Consider the following 9,399-nt stretch of genomic DNA (forward strand, 5'->3'; position numbering starts at 1 on the left):
ATCAGAAGTGTTGGTCCAACCTGCTTCCCAGGACTGGTTAATCACCTCCTCAGGTGCAGACTGCCAAGAGTCTGGTCCACTCAACCCTTTTATCAACATTATGCATATGAGGTTAAGTCAAGTTTGAGTTCCTACACATGAAGCTCCTTTTGTTGTTGTTTTTTTTATATGAACGGGGGAGGGGCAGAGAGAGAGGGAGTCACAGAATACGAAGCAGGCTCCAGGCTCTGAGCCATCAGCCCAGAGCCTGATGCGGGGCTCAAACCCACGGACCGCGAGATCGTGACCTGAGCTGAAGTCGGACGCTCAACCGACTGAGCCACCCAGGCGCCCCCCTTTTTTTTTTTTAATTTTTTTTTTAATGTTTATTTATTTTTGAGACAGAGTGAAGCTCCTTTTGGAAGTTAAGAACCCCTTTGACTTGGAGCTAAGGCTTTTTTTGAGCCGCATTAAGGAAGTACTGGGCAAGCTGGTGGGGTTAGAGGTTAGTGGCCATTTCTACGAATTGAAATGAATATGCTTATATTCTATCTCTGCCCTTTTTTGCCCGCTAACTCCATTTATGTGGACCTTTGGCATGTTGGCTATTGTTTCAGCATTAATTTGTTGAGCACCTAATATGCACTAGGTTTTACAGTGTAACAAATACATAAGAAGCTCCAAATCCATGACCTCAAGGAACTTAGAGTCTCATGGGGGAGTTTGCATGGCATAAAAATGTTCCAAATATCTTAAGCATGGGCATGGTACCTTATTTAACGTCATGATACATCTTATGGTATCACTATATATCATCTTATAGTGAACCCTTAGGTGATTAGGGCTCAACCAAAGGAGAGACCCACATGAGCTGTAGTGCTACCAAGAGGTGTGTGGATAAGGCAATACATAAATTGGGCCTTGAAAGCCAGATAGAATTTTCAGAGGAGGGAAGAAGGGAGAGGGCATCCTAGTGGGTACAAGTGGTGTGCTTAGGGGAGAGAACCACAAAATCCAAGACAAGGTGGGAATAAGTTTAATATCTCTGCCAACCAATAAGAATCTTAGTGCAGTCTACTCATATTCAAGGGCAGAGTAGACCCAGCTGAGGGTGGGACAAATTGAGAGGGCCCTGAATCAAAAGGAATTGTTTGGAGTCATTTGTGTCCCAGGACCTATGAGATCATCTTACACAGCTTTGGTAACCACTGCCTTTCCAGTTTCTAGAGGACTCCTTGTTCTCAAGGTGAAGGCAGAATATGGCTCTCACATACACATCAGCTGGGTGCAGGTGCTTGGACACCACCCCCTCCCACCCCTACCCTGGGCACATCCATCTGCCTCCAGCTTTCATTCTGTGGCCCCTACCTCTTGTCACCACACACCTGGAATGACTGAAATGGTTTTTCACCTGATCTCTCTGCTCCCACCCTCACCTCTGCTCCAAACCACAGGGCAGAACATTGTCATCTAATGTGCTTGCAACATCAACATCATGGGGGCCCTTTGCTCAAGAGTGTCTTAGAGCTTGGATCTAGACTTTCTCTCCATGATCTTTCCAACTTTAAGTGTCCTACAAACTTCCTGCTGTGCCCATAAACAAAGCAATCTTATGCGCTTCATTTATTCAGTCTTTCAACCATTTCCTGACCACCTACTATACCTCAGGCATAGACAGTGTGACGAACTGAACTGTGTTTCCCTCAAAATCCATACATTGAAGTCCTATCCCCCCGCACCTCGGAATGTGACTGTATTTGGAGACAGGGTCTTTAAAGAGGTGATTAAGTTAAAATGAGGTCAGTAGGATAGACTCTAATCCAGTCTGACTGGTGTCCTTATAAGAGGAGGAGGAGTTTAGGACACAGACACATGCGGAGGGAAGACTGTGTGAGGACCCAGGAAGAAGGCAGCATCTGCAGGCCAAGGAGAGAGGCCTCAGAAGGAATCAATCCTGCCAACACCTTGATCTTGGACTTCCAGCCTCCAGAACTGAGAAAATGAACTTGTGTTGTTTAAACACCTCCAATCTGTGGAACTCTGTTGTGGGAGCCCTAGAAGATGAACACAAGTGCCTTTGCCCAGCCTGCTCAGTAGTGGCCCCTCTCCTCTGACATGCCACACACTCCCTCTGCTTCCCTCATGTGCCTGCTCCTCTGGCCTGCCCTCATCTAGCCTGACTCCCCACTCGAGCCCAACTCAGCCCCTTCATGCCTCTTCTCTGACCACCGCGGCCACAGGGTTCTTTCTCCTCCAATGACAACATCTATTCCAAATTATTCTCTAATCTTCTTTGGTGCATTGTCTTCTCTCCCAAGACCATAAAACTTCCCAACATCCATGGGCTTTCCCCCTGTCTCCTATGAAGAGAGAGAGCTAAGGTGCGAAGGAAGGGAAGGAACCAAGAGTGACTGATTTCTGTGTGTTTGCCTGGAGCCACTGGGTAGACTGTGGTGCATAGTAAGATAGTAAAGACTGAGCGAGGAAAAGATTTGTGTATTTATATGTGCACACACTCTTGTCTTATAAAAATGGTATATTATGCAGTTGTCCTTCCTTATCGATGGGGGATCCATCCCAAGGACCCCAGTGGATGCCTAAAACCACAGAGAGTATCCAACCCTATATATACTCTGTTTTTTCCTATATGTACATGCCTATGATGAAGTCTAATTTCAAAAGATAAACAATAATAGACAATAATAAAATAAAAACATTGTAAGAATATACTGTAGTAAAAGTCAGGTGAATGTGATCTTTCAACATAGCTGACTATACTGTACTCACTCTGCTTCCTCCTGTGATGACATGAGAAGATAAAATGCCTACGTAATGAGATGAAGTGAGGTGACTGACGGAGGCACTGTGATATAGTGTTAGGCTACTACTGACCTGCTGATGTGCCAGAAGGACGATCATCTGCTTACAGACTGAGGTTGACTGCGGGTAGCTGAAACTGTAGATAAAGGGGGGACTATACTACATACTGTTTTGTAACTCAGTTTTCTAACAGCAACACTCATGGGACATCTTCCATGTCAGTGTTTATAAATCTATCACATTCTTTTCTTTTACAGGCTTTACTTCACTTTAGTTTTCTTGTGTAACACTATGTAGTGGCTACAGCTGGAGCCGGGATCCCCTGTATGGAGACTCTGGTGTGGGTCTTCCAAAGACGGTCAGTGATTTTCTAGTAGGGAGACTTGGCAAACACTGTCTCTTTCCAGAAGTCAGGGGTGACATAACCGTAGGTCTTGGAAATGGCATCAAAAGTGACATGGATCGGGGTGCCTGGGTGGCTCAGTCGGTTAAGCATCCAACTCTTGGTTTCGGCTCAGGTCATGATCTCACAGTTTCATGAGCTCGAGCCCCACATGGGGCTCTGTGCTGGTAGCACAGAGCCTGCTTGGGATTCTCTCTCTCCCTCTCTCTATGCCCCTCCCCCACTTGCACTGTCTCTGTCTCTCTCAAAATAAATAAATAAATAGATTTAAAAAGAAAAAGTGGCCTTGCTGAAATTGCCCACAGTGGCAGTACAGCCCCTGGGTGAGGGGTGGCAGTCGTTAATACTGGCCATCACCAGTAGCTTCTTGGGCACAGGGGCTGAGACAGTGCCTTTGTGGGCAGGGATGCCAGTGCTTCTATGGGCAAGGATGAAACACACCAGCACAGAGCCACAGGCGCTGGCTCCCTTGCATGAGACAGTGTGGGGCTCGCCAACCTTGTTCCCCTGGTAGCCTCACTTCACAGGGACAGTGGAAAGTTTGTTCAGTATTATGGCCCAATGGATGGCAGTGGCTACCTCCTTGGAGCACTTAACACCCAAACCGACGTGTCTGCAATAATCTCTGATGGCAACAAATGCCTTGAACCTAGTCTTCTGGTCAGCAGGGGTCTGCTTTACACAAGCATAATCTTCAAGACCTCATCCTTGAGGGGCACCTGGGTGGCTCAGTCCGTTAAGCGTCCAACATCGGCTCAGGTCATGATCTTGCGGTTCGTGGGTTTGAGCCCCGCTTTGGGCTCTGTGCTGACAGCTCAGAGCCTGGATCCTGCTTCGAATTCTGTGTCGCTTTCTGTCTCTGCCTCTACCCCGCTCACATTCTGTCTCTGTCTCTCTCAAAATAAATAAACATTAAAAAACCAAAACCAAAACAAAAACAGAAAAACTCTCATCCTTGAGGAATGCCCCCAGAAAAAAGTCAATGACCTCGGAGTCCTTGATGGGCAGGGAGAAGAGATAGATCTCTTCCAGGGACTTCATCTTCATGTCATTGATCAGGTGGCCCAGCTTGGTGACAGGGATCCACTCCTTGTCCTCAGTCATGCCTCTGCGAGCTCCCATTCCAGGTCCGTCCTGCAGCACCAGCATCATCTACTATTTGGTGTTTTCTTGAAGATGGAGCTACCACACTCTTTTTAATATGCAATATATTCCATGTATTTCTCTCAGTCTTTTTAAAATTTTTTTATTTTTTTAAGCACACTGTGCACCCAGCATGGACCCAAAGTGGAACTTGAACTCATGACCCTGAGTTCAAGACCTGAGCTGATATCAAATATCGGACGTTTAACTGACTGAGCCACCCAGGTTCCCCATATCTCAGTCTTTTTAACAGAAAAAAATCAATGGCATTAATTTTATTAAAACTGTTAGAATCTACAATGTGGGTGAATACATACTTTATTCCAAGACGGGTCTAGGTTGCCTTCAGAAAGCGAGGGTGGGTTAGAACTCAAACTTTCTATGGGAGGGACCATCGAAGCCACCCTCTAGAGCTTCCATATTTTAGAGATACAAAAACAAAGAGCTGGAGGATTTGATGATTTTTCTAAGGTCACTCCAGTGGTAAATGCTGAAACCAGTGAAGAATCCAAATCTCCTGGGTCCTTCCCACCATATCATAGTGCTGCTGAAACAGAATCTAGGCATCCCTTCCCTGGGGTTGCTATGCCTGGTTCTATTCCTTTAGCTTAACAGTCATTTTTTATTTAACAAGAAATAAAAAAAACATGGAACTAAACGTGACCTTGGACGTGAGTTAGTCTAACCTTAATGATGAGAAAACTGAATATTTCCTGGGGAGGGTTCTGAGCGTGGTAAGTATGTCATACAATGAAGTCATACAGCATGTGGCCTTTACGGCCCAGCTTTGCTTAAAATCATAAACCTGAAGTTGTTCGTCTACTTCAGCCCCTCCGGTAGCTTCCTACTGCACTTGCACGAAGCCCACACTCTTTCTTCCCATGGCCTCAAAGCTCCATTCCTGTCTGGCCCCCTTGGCTCATCTTATTGTCCCCTTTGCCCACTGTGTTTGTGCCACACTGTCCTCCTTGGCTGTTCTTTAAACAGCCAAGTATTGATTAAGAATCTCTTTAGCGTAGGACCAACTGGCAGATGTTAGAAGAAATACAACCTTGGTCTTTGATGAGCTTATAGTATGTGGGAGTGGGGGGCACGGATAGGATTCATTCATTCCTTCAGTCGTTCAATACAAAATTATTAGCGGTATATATATCCTAGGCCCAGAGCTGGGTACCAGGGTGTCAAGTCCAACAGGACAGGGACCTCAAGGTCAGCAGGGAGGAGAGCCAGTTGGAAAATAGCATGGACTAAGTATGGAGATGATTGGAATACAGAGGAGCGCTCCCCACATTTCCTGGGGGGCCAGGGAGGCTTCTCAGAGAAGGTGACCCTCCAGTTGTGTCTTAAAGAGCGTGAGAAGTTAGTAGACATGGAAAGCATCAAGGAGTAAAGCGGAGGTGGCTCAGGATGATCAGAGACCTGGACAACAGCACGTGCAAGACTTGAGTGTGTGCAAGGACTTGCTGCGTGCAGGGAGCATGCTTGCTTTTTTATCTTGGGGGCTCCTCAGAGCAGTAAGAGGTACAGCCAGGCCATGGCGTGCACAGTCTTACAGGCTAAGCAAAAAAATAAAAAATAAAAAATAAATAACAAAATAAAAAATAAAACAACCAAAAAAATAAAAAAAACCCCAACAAATACAAAAGGAAAAAAAAAAACAACAAAATTTTATTCTGCCAGTTATTGGCATTGGAAGTTATAGGTGGGATCAGACAGGGTTTTGTGTTTTTTTTTTTATAGAGCTCCTTGGTAGCATAGAGAGCACTGGATTTATTCTTGTGTCACTGCAGCCAGGGGCCAGGTGGGAAATTATTTTTTTTTTTATTTTTTTAACCCTTCACAGGTGAGAAAACTAATGCTCAGAAAAGCCGAGCAACCTCCCCGGAATCACACAGGTAGCGAGCTGGGTGGAGATGGCAGGCTTTCTATCTCAGTGCCACAAGGACGGTCCTGCCCCAGCTCCCAGATGGGGATGTCCTGAGCTCACACAGGGCAAGGGAGGATGACCAGAGGGGACAGATGTGAGAGAGCTGTCTCAGAGGCTGATTTGCAAGGACCCGAGTGAGATAGAGGAAGGCATCTGGAATCCTCCAGTTTCTGGCCTGGGCCCTGTGAGAGGTGACGGCGTTCCCCGTGGTGGGGAAACGAAGGAGCTGACGAATGGTAACAAGCATGGGCCTTGTGATGATACAGGGCAGGAAGGGAGTCCACAGAGCACTAGGGCTGCACGAGAGCAAGCAGGGCATCTGGAGAGGGTATCAGGAAAAGGTCCGAGTGGACCTATCATTTAAAATGCATTTTGGACTAGGGGTGCCCGGGTGCCTCAGTTGGTTGAGCATCCGACTTCGGCCCAGGTTGTGATCTGATGGTTTATGAGTTCAAGTCCCACATCAAGCTGTCTGCTGTCAGTTCAGAGCCTGCTTCAGATCCTCTGTTTCCCTCCCTTTCTGCCCCTCCTCTGCTCAAGCTCTCTCTTTCAAAAATAAGTAAACATTAAAATTAAAAAAAAAAAATGCATTGGGCACCTGGGTGGCTCCGTCTGTTAAGCATTCAACTTCAGCTCAGGTCATGATCTCTCGGTCCGTGGGTTTGAGCCCTGCATTGGGCTCTGTGCTGACAGCTTGAAGCCTGGAACCTGCTTTGATTCTGTGTCTCCCTCTCTCTCTGACCCTCCTCTACTTGCACTCTCTCTCTCTCTCTCGCTCTCTCTCTTCCTCAAAAACAAACATTAAACATTTTTTTAGAAGGGGCACCTGGGTCGCTCAGTCAGTTGAGGGTCCGACTTCGGCTCAGGTCATGATCTCGAGGTCCGTGAGTTTGAGCCCCGCGTCAGGCTCTGTGCTAACAGCTCAGAGCCTGGAGCCTGCTTCAGATTCCATGTGTCTCTCTCTCTGCCCCTCCCCCACTCATGCTCTGTCTCTCTCTCCCTCTGTCAAAAATAAATAAACATAAAAAAAATTAAAAAAAATTTTTTTAAATAAAATGCATTTTGAAACAGGCAGGGAAGCACGAACTTGTGTTGAGGAAACGATGGAGGTAGATTTTGGTGACGGTGCACCCACCAGCGGTGACCTTGAATATCAGGCAGAGTGAGGCACTTTGAGCCAAGGAGTACAAATTTTTGACTGCGCTTGGGGAAGGGAAATCTGTCAAGGTTGATCTAGGTTGATTTGGAATGGGTAGAGAACGGAAGTGGGGAGACCAGTTAGGAGGGTTTGCAATGGTGTGGGGAGGAAGTAATGGGAGCCCGGATTAGGTGGGGACATGGATGTGGGACAGAAGAGGGCGGCATGAAGGGATCAGTGCACATGAGGTCAATATGCTTTGATAACTAGATGTCAGCAAGTTGTCCAAGATCATTTTGAAAGTTTTGAGCTTGGACTGAAAGAATTAAATTCCGCTTTGGAAATGCTGACTTAAGACAGCAACTGCCTCACCAAGCAGTGTGGCCCAGAGGAAGGCTGGAAATTTGTCTGGAGAAATGTCAAGACCAGAGTCACAGTTTGGGATCATCCTCACAAAGGTGACAACTGAAGTCTTGACAAGGGCTGGCATTGTTGAGGACCGGGTGGGCAGACACAGAGCAAGGGGCCAGAAACAGCCTCATGGTGCAGCCCGAGGAGGCGGAGGGGAGGATCAGGGCAGTGGAGAGGCTCGGAAGTCCAGAAGAGGAATTGCGAAGAAGAGGTGGCAGATATAAAAAGTCAGCCATCAGGATGCCCGGGTGGCTCAGTCGGTTAAGCATCTGACTCCAGTTCAGGTTATGACCTCATGGTTTGTGAGTTCAAGCCCTGCATCCGGTGAGTCCTGCTTTTCTCCAAATCTGCCCCTTGTGGTATTCTCTCTCTCACCCTCTCTCTCTCTGCACCCTCTCTCTCTCTCAATAAAAATAAATAAATAAACAAATAAATAAATAAAGTCAGTTCAAAACCCAGAAACTCAATGATTTAGTATGCTGCCACTGCTTTAGTATTTCCACCCTAAAGAAAACTTTTTTCCATTACTACTCCTGTGATACACTGGAACTTTTTTTTTTTAAGTTTATTTATTTATTTTGAGAGAGGCAGAGAGAGTTGGAGAGAGAATCACAGGCAGGCTCCGCACTGTCAGCACAGAGCCTTACACGGGGCTCAAACTTGCGAACCGTGAGGTCATGACCTGAGCCGGAACCAAGAGTCAGATGCTTAACTGACTAAGCCACCCACGCACCCCATACACTGGAACTTATTAAAAAAGACTTTCCCTTCTCTCTCCTTTTCTCTGTGTCCAGTTGACCGTCCCTCGCCATGTCTTCCCACAAGACTTTCAGGATCAAGCGATTCCTGGACAAGAATCAAAAGCAGAATCATCCTGTTCCCCACTGGATTTGGATGAAAACTGGTAATAAAATCAGGTACAACTCTGAGAGGAAGCATTGGAGAAGGACCAGGCTGGGTCAATAAGGGATCGCACACAAGATGGCACACAAGTTTATGCTGCATGAAGGTCACGTGTTCCTAACCTATTACTCTGTAAACATCACAACCGCCTGAACAATGGATGTGTTTTATCAGGAAAATGATTTTTCTTTGCTACTGTGCTTCTGCACCAGTGTGTTCGTTCAGTAATAAATGAGACATTTGTTGGAAAAAAAAAAAAAAAGAGTCTTCCAAGTACTAACAGAAACCAAAAGAGAATACAACAAATAATGGATTTGCAAGGTATTCGGTTCTCACCTAGCACAGCCAGGTTGTTCTGAGGGACTCATGGGTTTCATTCCAAAAGGGAATAGGGCCCTACCATGTCCTCAAAGGTGGTATGGCTTCTTTGGGTCCCTGTCTGGGCTCCTCTCTTCCAAGGATTTGACTGGCTATTTCCACTTGACTGATTTTCTTCTGCCCTCCTTACACACATGGTATCTGAAGTCTGGACAAGAAGGCCACCCACCCAGGGCCTGAGTTTTCTTCTCCTTTGCCCATCACAAGTGACCTCTTGTCCTGGTCAGTGACACTAGGAATCACATCACTCTTCAGATGAGATCTTGACTCTACTCATGGCCAAGAGTACAGTGATGG

At 46.4% G+C, this 9,399-nt stretch overlaps 1 protein-coding gene and 1 pseudogene across 1 annotated transcript; one reads left to right on the forward strand and one right to left on the reverse strand.

Annotated features, from left to right (window-relative positions):
* Positions 1-3,088: 3,088 nt before the first annotated feature.
* On the reverse strand, positions 3,089-4,355 carry LOC124528901 (40S ribosomal protein S2-like; annotated as a pseudogene).
* Positions 4,356-8,631: 4,276 nt separating this feature from the next.
* LOC124529412 (60S ribosomal protein L39-like) lies at positions 8,632-8,964 on the forward strand. Its single transcript, XM_047103316.1, has one exon. It carries the CDS (start codon positions 8,632-8,634, stop codon positions 8,785-8,787), a length of 156 nt encoding a protein of 51 aa, XP_046959272.1. The 3' UTR covers positions 8,788-8,964.
* The last annotated feature ends 435 nt before the right edge of the window (positions 8,965-9,399 follow it).

This window comes from Lynx rufus, unplaced genomic scaffold (genome assembly GCF_022079265.1).
Source record: "Lynx rufus isolate CCGP_SWC_20201006 ecotype Redwood Valley unplaced genomic scaffold, mLynRuf1.p SCAF_6, whole genome shotgun sequence".
Lineage (NCBI taxonomy): Eukaryota > Metazoa > Chordata > Mammalia > Carnivora > Felidae > Lynx > Lynx rufus.

Bases quoted from the DNA above. Each gene is read 5' to 3' on its own strand.
- LOC124529412 (XM_047103316.1), top strand. From the start codon at position 8,632: ATGTCTTCCCACAAGACTTTCAGGATCAAGCGATTCCTGGACAAGAAT.